A 22,259-nucleotide genomic window follows, 5' to 3' on the forward strand; every position below is an offset into this window, starting at 1 on the left:
GTTTACAGTTTATTATGCATGTGTGTCAATGTCATGCGCATGTCACTAACCTGTAAGCCATAGCCAGGGCCCAGGCACTAGCAGCACAGTACAGGGAGTCCCGAACCTTGGCCTCTTTGCACGTGGAGCATGTTTTGACCGGAAAAAGGCCTGTGGTGGGACTCTGGTAGCTCAGAATGGTTGTCTTGACTAAATGGAAAGAAAAAGAGAGAGAGACAGAGAGAGAGAGAGAGGAAGTTGTGACTCAACAGTTCTTGCAAAAATGGTAATGGCACCCATAAGAGTTGAAAAAGCAGTGAAGAAAGCATCTGTAGCACACAAACCAACTAGCACTACTCCATCAGCCTTTTTCAAAATACCTGAAGTGGCTCTAAACATATTATTTTAGAAGAAAGCAAACAATCCCAAACAAGTCCAAAAAGCCTGACATTTACACCAGTACTTGTTTCTGGTTGTTTTTAGAGGATACGCACTTTCATGGCCCACAACACGCCACATGACCACAGTTTGTTTATTCTCACTCCTACTCAGAGGCAGCATCACTCCAATCACCAACACCTAAGTCAACCTCTACCAGATACATTTTGATCCATTTTTTTAGATGCTGATGTGTCAGATTCGCTGTGCGTTTCATTTTCTTTTGCTATGTCAGCTGGGCACAGAAGCAGTGCCAGAGTCATGCAGCATCTGAAAACCAGCATGTACTCTCTCTGCTTCTGGTCTGTTTTTACCAGGGTAGTCTGCACTTGTGAAGTGTGAAAACATAACATTTATCCAGCTCCTCCAGCAGGGATACAGCTCTCTTCTTCTGCTGGCACTGCCTGACCTGTGACCTCCCTTAGGCTGTGCAGCTGTTTCCACTGCCCCATCCTTTCCTCTGAGTTCCTCTTATGAATATTCAGGTTCAAGTAAATTAAATTAAATCAAATCTAATTATGTTCGGCTCAATTTAGTGAAGGGCTGAGCGTAGAAATTTGGCAAAAAAATTTACTTCTTTGATCAAAGTAAGCAAAAGTTAATGTAATAAAGTCAGTTAGAGCGGAGCTTTTTTTCAGTTTGTGTTCTATAGACATTTACAACATGCACTGTGTGAGGGTGTGAAAACAGATGGAGTGTGACAACAGATGGATACCTATTCAAATACCATTCAAAGTGTTAAGTGTGACATGGAAAGTGTAAATGGTGTAAACAGTGAAGAAAAGTGATAATTCCTGAAGGAATATTACTTGGACTCAAGTTGTAATTGTTTAGTTTTGAAACACTTGGATTGTGCTACACAAGCTGACATGTCAGTGTTTTGCAAGACACTGGCACTTCACCACCAGTTCCAGACTTCACTTTGACTCACATGACAGTAAGTAGATACAGGCATCATTTTCAGTTGTCAAACAGTCCAACACAGTGGAGTAAGATCAAATATTCTATTTCTATTCTGTTAAAGCAACTTGGGGAAGAAACACAGACTCTATTCCAGCTCTAGAGGTCTTGATGTAGCTGAGCTTGACCTCTAATCTCCCTCTAAGAGACTTAACCAGTTTTACACGATGACGGAAATCTTGTGAGTTGATGGAAGATGTTTTCAGACCTGTCCATAGGTGTCCATGCAACCAGTCTTGATTACTATGGCAACTATCAATGGGGGTTGGAAATGTATCGTTATGGCTATCCCAGAGACAGACAATGAACTTGCTTTTAGAGCCCATATGTGGAAACTGTCTAATACTACCTAAAAAACTAAGAAAAATTCCTTCACGTACACATATTTAAAATGGTTAGAAAATATAACATTGAATGACCTGCAGTGTTTGTCTACTTCTTCACCAGCAGAGTGGAAATGAAGAAATCGCCCAAGGAAACTTCCTCATGTGGTGCATGCTTCCGCCTCAAACATAAACTTTAACCCGACATTCAACCCATCTCATAACTGATGAAAAACTAAATATACCAATGGGTTATTAATAAGAAATGATACTATGACTCATACTTGACTAAAACTTAAATGTAAATATTACCTGCATGTACATTTACTCCTGTTGAGCCTTACATCTTGTTTAGACATTCATTTTGGAGGGCTTAGTTATTTTAACTGTAGATAGAGGGTGATGGTCCTGACTTTTTCCCCCCTCAGAGATGGAGAACAGCTTTTCCTCACAGTGTGAATGTCTGTCAATTAAACAGACAATCACAAGCTGAGAGATGAAAACAGATTTATTTAGGTCCTTTTGACCTAAAAGGTCACCAGATCGATTATTACTGGGATAAGGGTGGAACAGAAAAATAAGTTTCTCTCCCTACAGTACTGTGCCAGCACCAGCTAGTGTGAAGAGAGAGTACCAACAGTTATTAATTATTTTGGTGTCTACATTAGATAATGACAACGGTCATTTCTGTGGAAACAAGGGAGACATTTTTCAGCTGGGGTTGTGACTACGACAATCTGACTGTGCTAAATGGACGAGTGAGGATAAACTAAGATGGTTCAAGTTCACTAAAGTTCATACTCGGCATTCGTTACTGAGGACAGAACAACAGATGAAAGCTCTTAATGCGAACAGATCGTAGCCCTCCAATAATATATGTTGAAATATTACATACTCAAACAGAAGGCCTCCGGGAAAGTAATTTATCTATTTCACACACACATGCACAAACATACACACACACACACACACACACACACACACACACACACACACACACGCACACACACACACACACACACACACATATATTCTCCTCTCCTGCAGAGGTCCCCTCACTGATGACTAATCTGTCTGGAGGGATCACTTCATTTTTCATTGGAACATTATGCCAGTGCAAATGAAGGGAACATCCATTCTGCACTGTTGTTTGTTACAAAGCAAAAGAGAGACAGGGATAAGGAGAGAGAGAGAGATGGAAGGAGACAGAGATGGGGGAGAGACAGATACAGAAGACGTGTATGTAAGACAGAAATAAGAATGAACACGCGTGTGAAAAAGAGTCAAAGTAAGAGAGAGACAGGGTGGGAATGTCAATCTCCTTGTGTATGTGAGTACGTCTGCATGTTTGTGTGTGTATTGATCAATTGAAGGCGACAGTCGCCCTGGAAGTGAGATAAAGAGGTTGATGGGATGAATTAGGCAGAATATTAATAAGCCTCTCAGTCAGTCCACCTCCAAGTATCGCACTAATGAAGTGCACACACATGTATGCACACATGTACGCACACATTTGTATTACTGGTCTCAGGACATTCAACTGACTCACACTATATGTAACCCTGGACTTATATTATATAATAAAGTAACTGTATTTAAAAAGATGAACCCTGAATGTAAAGCAGCCCATGTGCAAAGACAAATATACGTACTGATTTTCATGCCCTTGTAAGGACACTTGGTCTCAGCATAGAGTAAACACACACACACAAACACACACATAAAGAGAAATCCCCTCCTGATTCATGTGGATTGCTCTCATATGTTAAGCAATAATAGGACAGTGCCATTGGGTATAGGCTAATTTTGACTGTGGCTACATTAGTGGCTGCACAGGCTGGAAGATGTGTTGGTCATCACACCGGAAACAGATCCATCTCAATGTAATGTCTGCCTTGTTAACCAAAAGTACATGAAGGATCTGCGGCCAGTAAATTAATTATCTGCCCTAAAAGTCATATCTGTAATCATAGTGTGTAGGACCTTTGGCGATTATCAAGGGTTGCACCTGTACTTTCCTGTCTTCACAATATGTCGGGTCAAAAAGTTAAGTAAACTGTTTGTCTGTTTTTCCCTAAAATCCCAGGATAAGGAGTTGAGGTGCTCTGATACCGCTCAATTTGGAACTGCGAGGGACTCATCTTCTGTGATACGGTGCCAGTGGAAGTCATCATTAGATGCAGAACATAAACGATAAGAATGCTGAACGTTGTTCATTTTCAGACTGCAAGTTTCTCTGGATGCAAATCAACTGTTGTTGGGAGTTTTCTGCCTTGCTATCCATCAAGCTAATGTCCCACTAAATCAGCAGCTAATGTCTCAGACGCACACAGTCTGCTCTTTTACAATGGACCATTTCACTGCACTGACAGGGTGGAGAAAATGAGAAAAGATGATGAGAAAGAAAAAAAAATATGACGAGAGAGATTGAAAAGAGAAAAAAGGAGGAAAGAGAAAGTGTAAGATGATATTTGTGTAGCCAACAGCAGATGCTACAGGAGAGTGTAGAAACACACAAACTGTAATTCACAAAAACTTCTCTGTCTACTTCTGCTGATGCTGACATAATGTTTCCTACAATATAACATCTGTGACATGAGTTATGGTTTAATGAAAAACAAATGCTCTGACCACAAAAACCCACAAAATGCTGACAGAGGAGTGACAGCTGACTCAACTTCCATGGTGAAAAAATAAATCTTTTTAAAGGAATAATTCATCATTTTGGGAAATTTACTTATTTGTTTTTTTTTCAAAAGTGAGATAAGAGGAGAGGATCAGTATTACTCTCATATTTGTCTATTACTACAGTGTCATATCTTTATTTTGTTGTTGTTTTTATTGTCTTTCCTGAAACAAATTACATGACTGTTAAAATGTACATGTCAAGAAAATGTTCTGCTGATGGTTAGACGTCTGAAACTTTATAAGTAAAGAGAAGAAAAAGACAGCTCAGATAACCATATGTTTTTGCAATAAAGACATAATGAGTATAAAATGAAAAAAACTTTTTTTTCTCCATTCCTTAATCGGTGCGAGCCAGACGGCAGAGCGATAGTGCCTTCTGCCTCTAGTATTATCAGGAAGCAGGGTGAGTCAATGGAGTGTGGCCACATTGGCACATAAATAAGAAACCATAGAGAGGTGAGGGAGTGCAAGAGGAGGAGGGGAGAGAAGATGGAGCGATGAACTATGAGAGATGGAGGTAAACTTTTCCCTGGTATTCTTTCCTTGATAACGGAAAACAAGTCCCCTATCAGAGCGGCAGCGTAAGCTTAATACCGCTGCCTACAACTGAGCTGGGGGCGACTTTGCAACAAAACAACAAAGAAAGAGAAAGGAGGAAAAATGTAACTGGTTTGATTTGTCATTGTCACCCCAACCTCACCCCTCTCCACCCCTTTTCCTCACCGAAACTGAGAGAAAGCAGGTATATTGGCAGGCAGGTCTGGGTGCCGGCGATAACAATGTTGGCTTTGTTCCCTGCTAGAATTGGACAAGCGCTTCCAGCCGCCACCCAACACAACAATTAAACAAGCCCAATGTTCAACGCTCCGTTTTCGACATACTGCAATCTGGCGGAAGCTTTTCTCTGTAAATCTATGGGGCTTCAGTGCAGCTGATGCTGGAGGCAACGCTGTGCTCGCCGATAGCAGCAAATCAGTTCCAACTGACAGCTACACCTGTTGCACACTAAGCTCTGTTTATTGTCTTCTGTTATTTTCTAAAAACACACAAACACACACACACACGCAGCCTAATGAATACCCACCAACCATACAACCACAGCATCTAATACACACACAAACCAACAAGGGAGCTCGCTCACACACACACACACACACACACACACACACCCATGCTGCCCTGTCTTCATCAGGACAGACCATTGGGCTGTGTCATATCTGCTAGAAGTGTATTCATGTGAGAAAACGGTTCACCTAGACCAGAACAGACGCTTTCACACAGGACGCATTAACAACTCCTCAGTCCATGCCTGGTTTAGAGGAAGTTACCTTTCCTTTTACTCTGTTTAATATAAAGAACAAAATAACATGGCACAAAAATATGACTGCTCACTCTTGGCTGTAAGCTGTAATTTACATCTAAGTCTTAAGTAAATCCACTGTCTGAGCTCAATCCTGACCCAAAGCTGTGATTTGTCTGTCTCAATAAATGTTATTTTTCTTCCCTACTGTTCATAGCCCTTCTGAAATTTATATCAGTTTGACATTATTTAATATGTATTACGGATACTATGACTTAAGTATTATATACATCAGTCAGCATAAAAAGGTTCTCTGCAGTGTAAGAGGTACAGACGGGTGAAATTAAAGGAAAAACCGGCATGTCTTAGCAAGGTGTTGGGCCACTATGACCCACCAGAACAGCTTCAATGTGCCTTTGCATTGATTGTACAGGTCTCTGAACTCTATTGGAGGGATGTAACGATGGTGGTGGCCTAAAATCTTCCACAGGTGCTTAGTTGGGTTGATGACTACAAAGGTCATAACATATGACGGGCATCATTTTCAAACCCATCCAACCTTCCTTAACCCCTGATGCCCCAAAGTGTTGCCCCCTTGTTTCTCCACTAACTTCTCTGGTTCTTCCCTTAATTTAACCCAACTGTATATTCACACCATATTTTTGGGAAATACGAAAGGAAAAAAGAAATGTAACATTTTCTAGACTGAAACAACTCTGGGCACAGGTTGTGTGCCTATGACAGGGCAATGGCATCTTCATACTAGGTGCTTCTAGCAAGCACAGACTTGGTGCCAATGCTTTTGATTCACTTCCACACATTTTAGAGCTCTGGGCTTCCCTGTGAGTGATAGCTGCAGTGAGTAACAGAACTTTTTAAACACCACATGATCCAGGATTTGTAGGTGAAGCCGGTGTGGGATTTCAGGGGAAGAACAAGTATCTGCTGAACATTACAAACACACAATATCACAGCCTGTCAAAGTGCAACATGGTGTGGTGTGAACTACACTGTGACACCTGATGATGAGACAGAGATCTCCTTAAAATGAACTCTCTGTCTGATCACACTTATTGATGTTAACAACACAAAGCTAAGGTACAGATATAAGTGCAACTGTTACATATCTAGAACTAACTACAACTTGATGCAGACTGTGTTGGCTAAAAGATACAATATCCAGCCACTGATTATCAAACTACTTGATCAATGAGAAATCATCATTGATTTCTCATTACCACCTGACTATGGCAGACTGAGGCATTTGCTTCTATTTTCCCCAAAAACTCAAAGGGGATTTCTTTTCTCTCCAAAACTGGAACTGCCCTTTTAATGACCACAAACTGTAAATACAATGTGATCAATCACTGGACATCACCTGCTGAGCTGAATTGGAGAAAATCTGTAATAAATAAATCTGCAGTTTAGAGACAATAATCTATGGTCTTGGCTTGTACCTCTGCTTGTTATCACCTAAGTTTAATGTATTCATGTATCATAAAAGTGTGTAAATGTAATTTAATTGTTGTGGAGGTGCTAAATAAATTGCTTTGGGAAACCCTGTAGCCTTGTTTGAAGACACTTTTTGATGCACCTCTGCCAAATTCCAGCTGTCAATTTAAATCACCTCTAAGTAGCTCTCAGTTCAAGGTCACTCCAAGGAGAAAGTCATGCTATTTATGTGTTCTGTAATAACTTAAATGCTATAGGTAGAGAAGCACTGGCAAGCTCTAAACAGGCATGATGTGTTTATGTGTCTTTTCACAGTGCTACAACTGCACACAGTGCATAACTATAGGCAAATCTGGACATAGTTTATCAAATATATATGATTACACATTGTCTTGACGAAGCAAGAAAAACAGTATGAAAATATTAATGAACTCTAGAGGTTTGAAATTCCACCTAAAAGCGTGCTGAGATTGGTCTGCCGTACTGCATCAGAAATTTTTGGTACCTCAAGAAGAGCAACTGAGAAAAAGCCCAGCTTACGCCCACAGTGGCAAAACCAGCCCTGATCCTGAGGGACAGCATCCTGAGCTGTATTACCAGAATCTAACAGCCACACACAGCCAGAGGCAACAGAAGATCCTGCCTTGTGCACACTAAACCCAACTTTATCTCCTTAGAAGAAGTGGTGTGTTGGGCCTATCCCTTCCATTGCTCTCTGGCTCTACTTGTATTGATTTTTTTTACTGAGAAATAAAATGAGAATGAATCTAGTTTGTCATCATAAGGCAAAACAAACACAAAATAAACACTATATATATATATATATATATATATATATATATATATATATATATATATATATATACCACTTTTAAATAATGCCAATTTATTCACTGTTTTTTTTCCCACTGTCTTTTGGTCCACGTGTCGCTGATTAACTACTGCTTCTCCTCCGGTCACATCTCCTCTCATCAAGGCTCGCAAACTCTTTAATCTGGCACGAACACACACCATTCTCACAGCAGACAGTTTGACTCGTCAAACACAGGTGTAACAAATGAGATTAAAAACGGCTGCATTCAGTTCAGGTGCTGCAGTGCCAGGGCCCTGCTATTGTGCATGCTGGCTCACTGACATTATGGAATGGAACCATCATTAATGTTATCAGTTACACCTGCACTTTTTATGAAATGACAAGTAAAAACCTCTGTCAGGGAGAGGTCTATCAGTAGACCAACAGATTTCCATTTGTCGTGAGTGTACTGGCATTGCAGCACCAAGTCTCTATATGTTTAACTGTGTGGTTTCTTTGTGTGTACTGGGAGGTAACACTGGCTGATCCAGTGCTGTACTCACAGCTGCTGGTAATTTAGTAATCAGTACTAATGTGTATTTATACCTCCTACAGTGAGGCTCAAGTGTCCTTTAATGATTATACATGCTAGCAGCGTCACCTTTAATTGGGTTGCACCAGATGTTTGTAAATCCATTACCATGTTTGTGTCCTTCCAAAGTAGTGATTTGCAACAACCTTTAATAATTGTAGGCAAGAGTTTGTTTTATTCATTCACTATTGTTTGTTTTTTTGGTTTAAAAAAGATGCTACATGTAAGTTTTGCTATCCCTGCATAGCCAACGTTAGCAATAACAGCTGTTTACTTACCAGTCTAGAAGAAACATTGCGAGTTCAGCAGCAAACGTCATTCCTTGACTCACTAAGAGCTTTCTCCAATGGTGGAAAGCAATGCCATTGTTAACTCTTGTTTTGCTTCTATCATGTCTTTTCTTCCACTGAAGTTAGCATGATAACCGGTTAGCCCTGGACTACCCCATCTCATAATACCACTTTGCGATAGTGAGTCACTGTAGTGTCCAGTCTGCCCTCAGTCCAAAAAGAGAGCATGACCTCTTGTCTTGTAAATATAACAATGGCTCAGGCTCTTGGCAAGTAAACTGCAGTTAATGCTAAGGTTGGCTAGCAATAGCAAAAACCTTCATAAATCACCTTTTAAGCTAATACAAACAAATTCCCTGTCCCGTCAGTTGGTTCAGTTAACCACTCAACAGTTACATCTGGCAGCTGGTGTGTGTAAATATTTATTGCAACTAGTCCTTACATACCAGTAGCTGTACATAGTTTTATTTAAGTGATGCATAAATCTCCATTTAGCAAATGCTAACATTTTAACTAGCTTAAATTCAAACATAAGAACTCTTGGTGCAACCCACTCCTGAGTCTTTCAGACTTGTGTTGTAATGTAAAAGTATGGCCTCTCTTTATTTTTGTTTGACACTGGTAATATTTTTGAGAAATATTAAAACTATCAAGTGCACATAAATGCTCTGAATACGTGAGTGACATCAGGGGATCTTCCCTGTTAATAGCTGATGTGACCAGGACTTAATTCTGGCGAAGGTTCATGCTGTCTCTTTCATACTTTCATACTGTTATTGAAGAACCCCTGGTCAATTAGTATAAGAGCATCTGAAACAGTAGCACTCACAAGATCCCTCACTAGCTTCCCACGATCAAACACCGCCAGCTGTGTTCACTGCAGTGCCAAGCCAAGCCAGAGCACCTTTGCATGAAATTAAATTCAGGTCATTGCATGTTTTTTGCTGCCGTAACACTCGGGAAACCCCCTGCCACACTTTTATCTTGCCAGCCAAGAACAATTTCTCTCAAGACAATACTGTATGACTGCAAGATGTAATCACAATACACAAGGCTGCAATTTTGGAATATTGGCAATGACAAAACAACTGCAGTCTTTACAGTTGCATGCATTAGCTCAACAGTGTGGCCATGTTGCAGGCCAGCCTCCTGTTCTTAGAGATAAAAATGATTATATCCTGGAGCATGGTAACAAAAAGATTTTTTTAATGCAACTTGATAGTTTGCAATTACACATACTCCACTAGGTAAAACTGTTGGTTTGGTGCTTCACAGCAGTGCCTTTTATTTCAGATAGCTTTGCATTATATAGGTATAGCTCCAAATTTTAGGTAACCCTTACTGTACATATTGATAGGTTGCCAGTAATGAATATATGCACTTACCAGCACTGTAGTAGCGGTCCAGCTTCTCCCATAGGGGCTCATCCTCACGCTGGAGAATGGAAAGCTTAAGAGGTTCATAGATGGAACCTGTGGAAGAAAACATCTGTTAGAACACAAACTTCCAAATATTGACCCACAACAGCTTTTCCAAAATTGATGTCTCAGTTGTTAATGAATCTTTAAAAAATCCTTTTATTTTTTTTCTCTTAAACTGGACAAAGGTGAGATCAACAAACCATGGTTTTCATCTTAAAATTGTGTGGTAGTATTTTTCAATCTTGAGACAATAGTCTTATTTCTCTTATCTCTTCAATAGCAATAGTTTGTGTTTGTCTTTCTTTCATCAAATCTTACCAACTTCCAATGAAGGTAAGAGAAAATGAGCACCAGAGAAAAGAAAAAAAAGTAAAGAAAAAAACAACAACACATGCCATCAGTAAATTTGGTTTTTCACTGCAATGCACTGCATCTCAGGGGGCTCAACACACAAGACAATATTCAGGCTTGGAGCTACAAATTCAAATGGTAATGTGACTCACCACCAGATATTCCCTAACATTTTCCTCTGAGCAGAGAAAGAGCAGGAGTTTGAGGGAAACCCCCATCTGTTAGACTTTCTCTATTTTCAGACACTTTTCACTTTGCTGAGATTTGCATTTTAATAGGTTCGACCTTGGGTCAATACCACAGGTACTGAAAAATTCACATTCTGACTTAAATTAGCATAATTTCCATCAGCTTAAAAGTTGCAGGGGACAAAGCCAATCCATCTCTTTTTAAAGATAACATTTTAAAAGAGCATAGAGGAAGTCCAATATTCCAATTTTAATTTCTAACATGAGATCAGACAAATGTTGGCTGTCTGTGTTTGGCTGGTCTTAGACAATCCCATGACTAAGCTCAGTGATGCAGACCCATAACACTCTTAAAGATACAATAAGTTATATGACTGTAAATTAATTTTTAATTACGTTTGGGTCTTTCATGATTACAGTGGAGGAACAAGATGATTAATACTAAACCTATATAACACATTCTGTATCAACAATATCAATTCAGAGTAAATCATTGGTAACATTACACTATTTCACACATTCAGCAAGATAAAGTGTGTAACTGTCTTCTCGTTTTGTTTTCTAATGGTCACAAAATAATTATATTATGATTTAAGCTGCTTACAGAAACAAAGTAACCAGTATGAGATAAAATATTAAAATACATATATCAACTTCACAAAATATTATTTAAAGACCAGGAGAAAGTAGGGGGAAAAAAATATTTATTATTATTTACAGTTCTCAACATATTAAGGCAAACATGTTTTGCTATGGTTAATAAGCTTCTCGTGTCCACATAACAAAGTTACTTCCTTGTGATCTTTACTGGTCACCTCCATGGTCCTGCATTGTTTTCCTCAGATCTGCTACCACTACTTACCCAGTCTGTGAACTTTCCGATGCGGCCGGGTAATCGCAGCCACTGAACCAGCCATTCTCAAAAGGTGAAATTAAGGCCAATCGTCTCTCTCAGCTAAATCACAAATCTACAGCAATTCACAGGAAGGAGTTAGTAGCACAGAGTTAGAGTTAGATTTTAGACAAGCACGAATCAACAATGAATTACACCCTGGGGTGATGATGACCATGAACAACATGCAAAAAATTATAATGCATTTCATTTGCTTAGGAATGAAAATTATTCTAACCCTTGACAGATATAGAGTAATGATGAATCACTATGTGATGGTGCTGAAAACCCATGTCACTAAATTAGGACAGTACTTCACTAATTATCACCCTTTATGCTCCATAACATTTAACTCAAAATGCTATGGTATGAGAATGCTGTACCACCATGTTAATACTGCTGTCGAATGAAAACTGGGAAAACAGGTACGAGTTATTCCATTTAACTGAAAATCTGAATTTTTGCTTTAAGATCAGGATATGTTTTCCTTCCATTCTCTGCACATGCTGCAGACTTTTCACACTATGACACTAGGCCACTTGATGATTCATGGGGGAACAATGTTATGCAATCCACATCTAGCACACCCAGATTACTTACTACTTGCTACAGCTAAGAAAAGTAAGCTACAGGTAAAAAACAGCTGATGAAATTTACAATCATAATATTAAATGCGTTTTTAATGTGTCTGTGGAAGCCAAAAGTGTTGGAAAGTGTTTTTTCTAAGTTGTATTGGTAAGTAGAAATGATGGTGTTTCTCCATATGATGATGAATAACAGCTGTTGTGATGCTTTTATCCTTACATTGTATAACATTCTTCAAACTTTCACGATGAGATCACGTTCCTTCGAGTGCCTGGCTGACCAACAGTGCAAGAACAGGAAGAGTCTGCCAGCTTTCACAAGGCCAAACAGGCCCTCTGGATAATACTAACACCTCATGCAGAGCACACAGCACAGTTAACTATGGGTGAGATGTAACAGCGAAAGGAGACCTGGTGAGAAGCTCTTAAAATAGCTCCTGAGCGCTGCACATTTACACCTCTGACCTTTCATGCTTGTACTTGTACACTGCAGTGGACAAATTAAATGGGCAGATCAAGTCACATTTACCCCCGTACTCAGTGGCTTTAAAAACAGACAATCTCACACAAGCACTGGCACAAAAGAAACAATCGGGCGTGTCACGCTGTACGATGTCATGCAAAGTAATAAGTCAGACCTGATCGTTTTGATCGGGCTTTGAATTCCAGGAGTTTCCAGCCGACATCTGCCAAGCTCGCCATGTTGACACAGTGTTAATTAAGCCAGAACGTTTAAAGATTTCCGGTAGTTCCTTTCGAAATAAAACCAAGGAAGTATTGTTTATGTCAGCCATTCTGGACAACATACGCGTAGAGATGTGACGTGGCCTTTTAGTAAATAATTAATAACTGTTTAAGTAAAGTTTAATGTTATATTAGTGAGCATTAAGGTCTTGTATTCGTTACAATGTGTTCACTTCACTTACTTCCCAGCTCCACAAACGTCGCGCCTTTATTCTGAAAGTAGTTCCTTCTTTTCCGACTTAGCTCTAGCTAGTCTCTTTAGCTTGATGCAGCTGTCAACTGTCAAACTACCCGGTAGCACGACACTAACGTAAACAAGGAAACGCTAATATTGCACTATTTACCCTTACTTCAGTGCATTAGCTCCATATTTTACCAAAAAAATAAAAATAGCGGAGCATATGTATGAATTCAAATATTTTATTTAACATAATCCGACATTTATTTTTTTTTAAAGCTGCTGTTTCACCCTATCGTAAAGCGGGGTGCCGTATTGCAGTTGGGTGTTGTTGTGAGGAGCTGAACTAGCAGGATGCGGATATTTAGATTAAATATTTTGGCTTTTTTTTTACTTTTTGTGGTACAGTATAACACATTTGCTCTTCAGGATGTAACGACCGACCTTTTCGGTGCCGAAAATTACGGGACGGTTGCAGCATTTGGAGATTTTAACTCGGATAAACAAACAGACATCTTCATTATCAGAAAGCGTACGTTAATGCTTCAGTATTTTCTGTCATGTTATCTAATTACCCGCTTGTACAAACTACGTGTAGTGTTATTAAATGATGTAGATTGTAATTTAGGGATGTCGCGGTAATAATGGTTAACATTGTATGTGAACTACAATTCACCGCTATGATTCTATTTATCTTTCTGATGTGAGATTAACTGAGCTTTATTTATTATGTATGTCAATGTTGACTTCTTCCTGTTTCAGAGTCTGAACTGGTGATATTCTTGGCTGACTCGAAAACACCTTACTTCAAGCCTAAAGTCCAGAAAATTAAAGATGTTTTGCCAAGGTAAATATGTGACTCTCTCTTTTTTCCTTTCATCTATAATGTGTAATTCCATTTACACTTATGTAACATGTCACGTCTTAATTTCCTTTTGTTTGGCCGTACTAAGGAGGTGACTCAGGTGTCAGAGTGGTTATGTTTGCTCTCTAGGAGGGAATGTTTTACAGTAGAGCCGAGCAAATACAAGAGCACCATGTCACTGACTCTCATATTAATGGGCAAACTTCCTCCTGTTTCAGCGACACCATCGTCACCAGTGTGGTTCCTGGAGACTATGATGGAGACTCCCAGATGGATGTCCTTGTTACAACTCAGATCAAGCCAGAGGCACCAACATCTGTTTTTATCTTTTGGGGGAACAACCAGACATTAGGTACAGCTCCAACAGTGAATGGGTGGTGAGCGTGGATGGAGGCTAGAGACCATTGATGAGTGATTTAGTTCACCCTTATAAGCACACATCATTTAAATAACAAACTAGGTCTGGGCAGACTAATTGCTGCAATGCTTCCAGAAATTGCTGGAGTGCAGCCCAAATTAATTTTATTAGTTCCACCATTTCCTGCAATGCTAAGTCAGAAAAACCACTTATAAAGATAGACAAACTTTTAAAGTGAAGAAAAGAATATCTGGCCATGCTTATTAAGCAAACATGTCAGTCAAAGCTGTTTAGGCTCACTGTCACAATGCCATGACCTACTGGGACATTTGGGTAGAGCAAAGCCTATAAGGCCTGTTATCATTCAGTCTAGAACAATGACAACTGACGACTGTAAAATAACTTTGCATTCTTATATATTGACACTATAATGTGGTGTACATTGATTATTGTTTTGAATATTTACTCTTTAGCTTGATTTGACCAGCCCACTGATTTTTTATAGTGTGTTTTTGTCAGACACAGCATTAATCAGGTTGTGTTAACTCTGATCATCCTCTGCAGATATAGGCGGTTGGCTCAGGCTGAACAAGAACTTCACAGATCAACCTCTTGTTATGGAGTGAGTATCCATCTGAATTGTGTTTACAAAATGCTGTTTTAGATATTCTGCTTATAGTGCTGGTCATGGAAAAAGTAATGTTCCTTGTGTTTAGTTTTGCCAGATTTGCATGTTATCAATCAGGTTTTTGAAATACTGTCTCCTGTCAGTTTTTTAATTGTAAATCACCTTAGTAAGGATTAAAAAAAAGACAAAGGTATCAGTTTATCTGGTACATCAGTGTAATGAAATGAAAACTACATTTGAAACACCTCAATATAATGAAGTCCAACAATGAAGTACAAGACCACTGACTGTGGCCTTAAAAATAACCGCAGAGGTGGTTCCACATCTCTTAAACAGTGTCACCATAGGAAAGTAGCATTAGGGCTGTAGCATTAGTTTGTACAGTATGTATCTAATAAACAGTTAAATCAGGTAACAAGATTATAAAGAGTGTTGATTTAATTTCAATTTTTAAAACTTCCCACAGTTTCAATGGGGACATGATACCAGATATTTTTGGCATGACCAATAAGCTATCTACTGAAGTCTGCTATCTCACCAACAGGTAATGTAATTCTCAAAGTCGCTTGCTATTTCCTGAGTTTATTTCTATTCTTCACAAGCTTTCTAAAATGTGGTGCTTTTAAATCCTGCTGTTGCCTTATGGTTTTTCTTCCCTTTAGGATTCCAATGTGGCAGAATGCACTGAGTTCACCTCTCAGCATGCGCATCCCTCACTCTAATGCTTTCATTGACCTCAACAAGGACTTCACTGCTGGTAAGTGATGTTTAAGCAATGTCCAACCATGAGATACAGGTGTAAACTTCTTTCGCAGCACATACATACTCCTCAGGGAGAAATGTTATCAAATCTTTGTTTTTCCAGGAACAAAACCACAAAACCTTATTTTGAATTTGACAGAAACCATTATCTTTTAATAGCAGATATTTGCCTCTTGGTCATGAAACCTGACAGAGCTGTGGGTTTGTATGGGAATAAAATTAGTTAATTGGAGGCAGGTGAATTGGAGGTCAAACTTGAGGTCATGTGATTCTAGGAGATAAAGTTGATTTTTCTCTTCTGTTTTCTCCTGTTTTCTGCGTGAGGATATATGACAGACCAGATATTGATTAATATCTATCAGTGTTTTTGAAATGTTTCTTGTAATGCCTCAGGCTGACCATGCTCTGAACTCAGGACACAAAGTTAATTATTGCTTAAATTAACTAATTTACTCAGTAAAAGGTCAGATATCCTCCAAAATAATCAGTATTCCATATTAGAACCACAGGTTGATGAAGTGAGTATACAGGGGACCATCCTGTTACTGGAGAAAAAAGGAGTTTAAGCCACAGTGGCACTATTGTCTTGGCTAATAAATTTATTGCCTCTGCAACTGTACGCTAACACTGACCATGTAAGTGAGCACAGTAACAGAAAATATGCACATGCTTACCCCCTGTCAGACCCCACCGTGTACCATGTATCCCACATTCTCAACAGCATGTTGTGTCATGTGCCATTGATTCTCTACAACTTAGACCTGAATCCCTACCATGTTCTTTTGTGGCTTATTTTTCCAATATGGGCTTTCTGTGTTTCCCCACATGGATAAATAAGTGTTAGTATGTTAGGAGAGAACAAATCATGGAAAATGGAACAGAGGACTGTCATTGCTGAAATGACAAATCCTTTGGGGTATCACCATCACAGGGGGCAGAAAAAGCATGTAATTTTGCACATTTAATTACATGATGCTCTCTATGGATTGGCATGTATCCTCTCAGAAGCTTTACACAGCTTTACAACGACTCAAGTCTAATCTGCAGTGTCATACAAGTGTACAACTCATAACACTCATAGGTACAATCACAGACACATGCCTTGGTATCACACACTAGTTATGGGCACGCCTAATAACGCATCATGGATGCATCAAACATTGCTGGATCAAATCAAGAGGTGACAATGTGTGAACCAACCCATACCAGTTGCAGAGATCTTTTCCACTAGAGGAAATTAATGACACTTAACCTGCAGCTTCTTGTAACCTGAACCATTAAGAACCCGTAAGGCTTTGATTCCAGGGTCCGCCTTGTATTTCATACAAGTCACTGAAAATGTTTTACGACCTTAGATATCAGGAGAAATAGCATCATTTTTATGCATTGTTTGGTTGGTAAGTGGAGCTTAGCTGTGGGGCAGAGCTGACTGCATCCCACAGATCAGGTCAGTTGCTGGTCCCACTGTGTCTCTGCTCACTAATGTCAAACTAGCCCGCTGCTTGATTCTTTCCTCAGAGGACAGGAAGGTGCAGCTGAGGAACAAAAGCACAAGTAACCAGTGGCGTCATGGGCCGTTAAGTTCATGTAGTGGAACAGACCTAATGACCTGTATGCTGTTTGTTTTAAATATCATTAAGTCCTGATTTTACACTCCGTGCTCATCTACCCTGATTTAGAATGGCATGTACTTATGTCTCCATATTTATTTGTTATTTATTTTAAAAACACAATTTTCATTCCAGAAACTTTCTTAGCAGCTCATTTGCAATTTTCTTTTACATGGAGCATTTTCTGAGCACCTATTGAGCTACAGTGTCGCAAGAAGACCCTGCTTATTGTAAATTGTAGTAATAAGTGTCTAAGACGACTGAAAACATAACGTCTGGGTGCATGAAGACATAAAATCCATGTGATTTGCTTCTCTTAACCAATGTGGGTATTTTTCAACTGAAGGATTACCAAATTTTCTGATTCTGCCTGGTTTCAAAATTCTTCTCCAGACCATTGCTGATCCCTGTTCTTGTAACATGAAATCTAAAAAGCAGCAGTAGTGATGTAGTTGTAAACTTCAGGCAGCTACACAAATTTACAGACATTGCTTCCTGAAGTGCATTCCACAAAGTTTCTCCTGAGGTAAGTCTAGGAACCAGACAAGAGACCAAAACATATATTTAATGCTGCCAATTTTCAAGTTGGCTAAGAGAGAATGGAATAGCCATTTTCTTCACCAGTGAATGGAGAAATCACCCCGTTCTTGTTTTACAGCATCTCATTCCTGTCCTTCTGCCCACTAAGTGTAGCGCTGTCACTTAGACTTATGGGAGGATTTTTTTTTTTCCTCTGGAAACTAATCCTCCGTGTTTAAGGTAATCAGAGAGGATTTAGTCATGTCATACTCACTACAGGTATCTTTTTGTGCCATGTGGTTTTATTCCCAGGGCTGTCACAGTTTAACCAGAGCAGATTTTAATTCCTATTTAATCTGTTTAGGGATTAGGAGAGTGTCAATAAACTTGCACTTTGTGTGGCAATCCTAGTAGCAATACTTTGGGTGTTTTGGGATTTGTTTTAAAATAGATTGGATATTGATGGGGATCACTGGTTTCTACTGCTTTATTCAGTATGTTGCAACTCATCAGTCAATCAGAGAGATGCATGTCAGCTTTCTGCTTCCACTCTCTGCCTCCACTGTGGGAACCCACCCACACCCCTACCCCTACACACACACACACAAGGACAGTGATGATGAAATCCTTGTAACTGCTGAAATGCGTTCAGCTATGATCAGTTTGTTGTGGGTGAATATGCTGCGGGAACAACAGAACATGAGGAGGAGAACCAGTGGAATAAAGCCCAGTGTACATCTGGTGGATGTCAGACTCTTTGGCTGCCACTGTCTGTGGGGGCATGCAGATGGAGGGAGCGAGGGGGAGAGGAGAAAAAAAAGACAGGAAGTGAGGGAAAAATAAAGCTGAGTCCGAGGGGATGAATGGTTGCAGGAATGGTCTGAAAGAAAAGGATGGATGGAAAGATGAAGGGCAGAGGAAGGGTGGGAGGGGCGATGAGCAAGGCACTGGGTGAGTCTTCAGCACAGCTCAGCTCACTGTCTGCTGTGACCACCTGCTCCTCAAAGCAGTACCGGCTGGAGCATCACAGCGTGGCTTAAGCAGGGAAAGAGTGAGTTTGAAGACAATCTGGGTCCTAGTCAGCCAGTTTAAGTTAAGTTAGAGCTGATGGGACTATCAATTGCCATTGATGTTTTTAAAGATTCATCTTTCACCATAGCCAATTAAATCAGGGTATGGCTGTATTCCAAATGCCTCTCAGAATAATACAGTACACCAGGGCAGGGTGATAAAATTATCTTGATCTGGGATCGTGATAAAATTTATGTCGATTAAGACGATAAACGTATGGCATTTTTATTCGATATGGGCATTTTATTCTAACAACCAATCACACAGCAGCATTAACATGACAACAGGCTACAGTTTTTGGCTATGACCTGATCATATTTTTTGCCATGTCGCCCAGCCCAACCACAAACTACTATATAGCTTCCAAATGACCATATAGACTTTATTCAGTGTGTCAGTCTTAACTAAAACCAAACATGATAAGCTTCTCAAGGTTACAGTCATTACATGGATGTTGTATTATAATGCACAGGGTGTAGCTACAGTACATGTGCCTAATAAACGTGCAACCTAGTACGTTTCAACAAGCCCTTTTTAGTACATAATAACTGCTCACAACCAACATCAGCAGCACTGTTTCTAGGATACTTTCTTGATCGAGTATATTTGAATTTACCATTTACCCTCTGGGTGTGGGGTCTTCCAGTGTTTTGGCTGAAGTTTCCCAAAAGTTATATGAGGCTTTCTCGCCACATAATTTCATAGCTTATAGCAATTAAATATGCCTTAAAACTGTGTAATATTAATGAGTATAAAATGAGGGTATGAAAGCACATTCATCTTAATTCATCTTTATTAAGACCCACAGAATTGAGTTACTGTAGGGAATAAGTGCGAGACACTTGAAAACTCAAATTTCATGAACAGGAAATGAATAAAAAAGAATGAATTTACCCAAGCCCTATAAAAAAATATCTGGGTGATACATAATGCAAAGTTTCTGTGTAATAATAAAATCCAAGCTAATCAATTTTTTAGTGCTTTGGCTAATGGGGGAATAACAAGTCCAAGAGGAGTACATCTTGATGAATGGGTCTAATTACAGTCAATCAACAGGGCAAAATGAAGTAACTCATGAAAACACAGCATAGCAAAACACGTGTAATTAGTATTTAGTAACTTAGTAATCATTATAAGACCTCTCATCATTTCAAGCAAAGTTTTCATGTTGAAAAGCCATAAGTGTCCTCTCTCTCACTCGCCCGTACAGTAGTACAGTGAGGTATTTTGTTAGTGTGGTCCAAGGAGGATGAGGGCTGTTTCAGGGCCATGTCACGACTCCAATCTCAGTCCAGTGTCATAGCTGTAAACAGTCCCATGGTAGTGTATTGGCTGACCTCACTACATCAGCACTGCCAATGAAAGAAAGTCTGGAATTGTTTCCTGGCCGGTGTCAAGGCCTCATTTAGCCCGCTTATTGGACTCTCCAGCCAACCAACCTGGCGGCGACATACTGCATATGGCTCCTAATCTCTTTTGTTACTATCATCCTCCTCCAGCCAGTGTCTCTAACAGCAGTGCATTCATAACAGCTTTGTGCTCATGCTCTTTTGTTTCCCAGTTATTTTGTGTCTGTCCTTGCACATTGAGGGATTTCAGGTCTCTTTAAGGAAGTTCTTTTTTTCCCGCTCATTCTATGACTTTTATACCTCAGTCAAAAATACATATTTTCAGGAGTTAAGAGTGTAAGGAGAGGCATGAAAGAGGGATGGATAAAATATCACATACATTTAAGAGAAATTTAGGAGAACATGGCTTGCAGTTCTTCATGCAGATTCACTGGGATTTTCCTCTAAGAATAAACCATGCTTTAAACCTTTTGGTCTTCAAGTTGGTTTTAGTTTGCACCTAGAAACAGTGTTGCCATGAAGAAAGTTGTTTGTACAGTATATTGCTATACTTTTTTCCACCACAAAAGCAGAGACATCATTAAGCATTGAACTGGCTTTGTAGATGTAGTTGCTCTGTTCTGGTTACTTCTCACCACAGTGACAACTAATTAGCAGGACAGCTTTTGCAGGACAGCCAAGAGGTTCAGTTTTATACAATAGATGGCTGATGCAAGCAGGTGCCTCAGTAATCCTCAAAGCTTCTGTAATCATCAAAGCCAAATGACCACAGGAGATGTCCTTATTATTTGAATGGTCTACACTGGGAATATTCACCCATATTAGATATGTCTTTGGTACAGGATCATAGTAACCTGCAGGGGCCATATCACATCATGTCAATTGCGAAAGAGCGCCGCTAGGCAGGGAGCTATCAGGAGCATGATAAGAACTTGTTTGAGCGAAAGGTAGTAATTGCAAAGTAATTATAGATGCCATTTTGGGCAAAACATGCACAAAGACAGCAATACTGGCATACGGATTCATTGCTAGGCAACGGGTATGGTAATGCTCTGTGCAGCATCCAATTAAACTTGCTCTGTGTCGAAGTGGCTTGTTGATTGTCTGACTAATAATGCTGTGGTGGTGGGGGAAAGAGAACAGATTTGCCACCTAATAAGGGTGGCCAAGAAGAAGAATTGATTATACAAGGATTAAGTTTACATTTGGATGGCAGGGTGAGGCTTTTTTTAATCGTCATTTTGGTAATCAGGTCACTGTCACAGAGAGAGACATTCACTCACTGAGGAAGGATATTGCAGGCATTTCAAACAATAGAAATGGCAATTCCTTTCCAAAATAATAATAATAAAGTAATAACATTTTATTATTCCCCTATTCTTTTATTACTCTGTATGTATACACCATATTTCTCTGGTCCTTTCATCTAATAATCCAAGGGGAGCTCTCATATCTAAGCCTAGTTCAGAGTTAAATTGAATGATATGCTGCCATCAAAAGGAGCACCTCAGCAAACAGGCTCATAAACAGAGCCTCATCAGACAGGCAGCCTGATTCACTGCCCCAAAACATTCATGGGCTGATGCACTGAGACTCACCTTCAAATAACTTCATTATATACTTGTGTAGCTGTCTTATAAAAGAAACAGAGGTGTGTCAATAATGGTTTCTGACTGAAAATAAATGACTGCAGTGAAAATCTTGATTAACTGTTGGCCTGTCCAATTCATGGAAGTACTTTGGGCATTTTTGTAACAGCCTGACAATCTTACAATAATAGGCCAGTGTTTTGGAAAAGTCAAGTTTCCACATCCACACAAATTTCGCCTCTTGGGTGAGGATTTGGAAAGCTGAGTTTTCAGTGGAGGAAAAAGCTTGCATAGTGTGGATAGAAGGCCAAAACAAAACAGAAATAATTTGGTCT

General features: G+C 39.5%; 2 protein-coding genes across 5 annotated transcripts in view; one reads left to right on the top strand and one right to left on the bottom strand.

The window, feature by feature from the left end:
• phkb (phosphorylase kinase, beta) overlaps positions 1–13,003 on the bottom strand; it is a 91,505-nt gene extending 78,502 nt beyond the window's left edge. For 2 of the 4 annotated variants that reach the window (XM_018697422.2, XM_018697423.2), the window contains exons 1-3: positions 12,890–13,003; positions 10,201–10,287; positions 51–189 (exon numbers count right to left, since the gene is read on the bottom strand). In XM_018697422.2, coding sequence (XP_018552938.1) covers positions 51–189; positions 10,201–10,287; positions 12,890–12,953 — 290 coding nt within the window. In that variant the 5' untranslated portion in view covers positions 12,954–13,003. Of the gene's footprint in view, positions 1–50; positions 190–10,200; positions 10,288–11,637; positions 11,744–12,471; positions 12,837–12,889 lie in introns of those variants that run through there. The other 2 variants (XM_018697424.2, XM_018697425.2) reach the window with 2 other exon arrangements.
• A 468-nt stretch (positions 13,004–13,471) lies between these two features.
• itfg1 (integrin alpha FG-GAP repeat containing 1) overlaps positions 13,472–22,259 on the top strand; it is a 130,967-nt gene continuing 122,179 nt past the window's right edge. The window contains exons 1-6 of the mRNA XM_018697450.2: positions 13,472–13,705; positions 13,936–14,020; positions 14,257–14,390; positions 14,961–15,018; positions 15,491–15,568; positions 15,687–15,781. Coding sequence (XP_018552966.1) covers positions 13,528–13,705; positions 13,936–14,020; positions 14,257–14,390; positions 14,961–15,018; positions 15,491–15,568; positions 15,687–15,781 — 628 coding nt within the window. The 5' untranslated portion in view covers positions 13,472–13,527. The remainder of the gene's footprint in view (positions 13,706–13,935; positions 14,021–14,256; positions 14,391–14,960; positions 15,019–15,490; positions 15,569–15,686; positions 15,782–22,259) is intronic.

This window comes from Lates calcarifer, linkage group LG2, assembly GCF_001640805.2.
Source record: "Lates calcarifer isolate ASB-BC8 linkage group LG2, TLL_Latcal_v3, whole genome shotgun sequence".
NCBI classification, from domain to species: domain Eukaryota; kingdom Metazoa; phylum Chordata; class Actinopteri; family Centropomidae; genus Lates; species Lates calcarifer.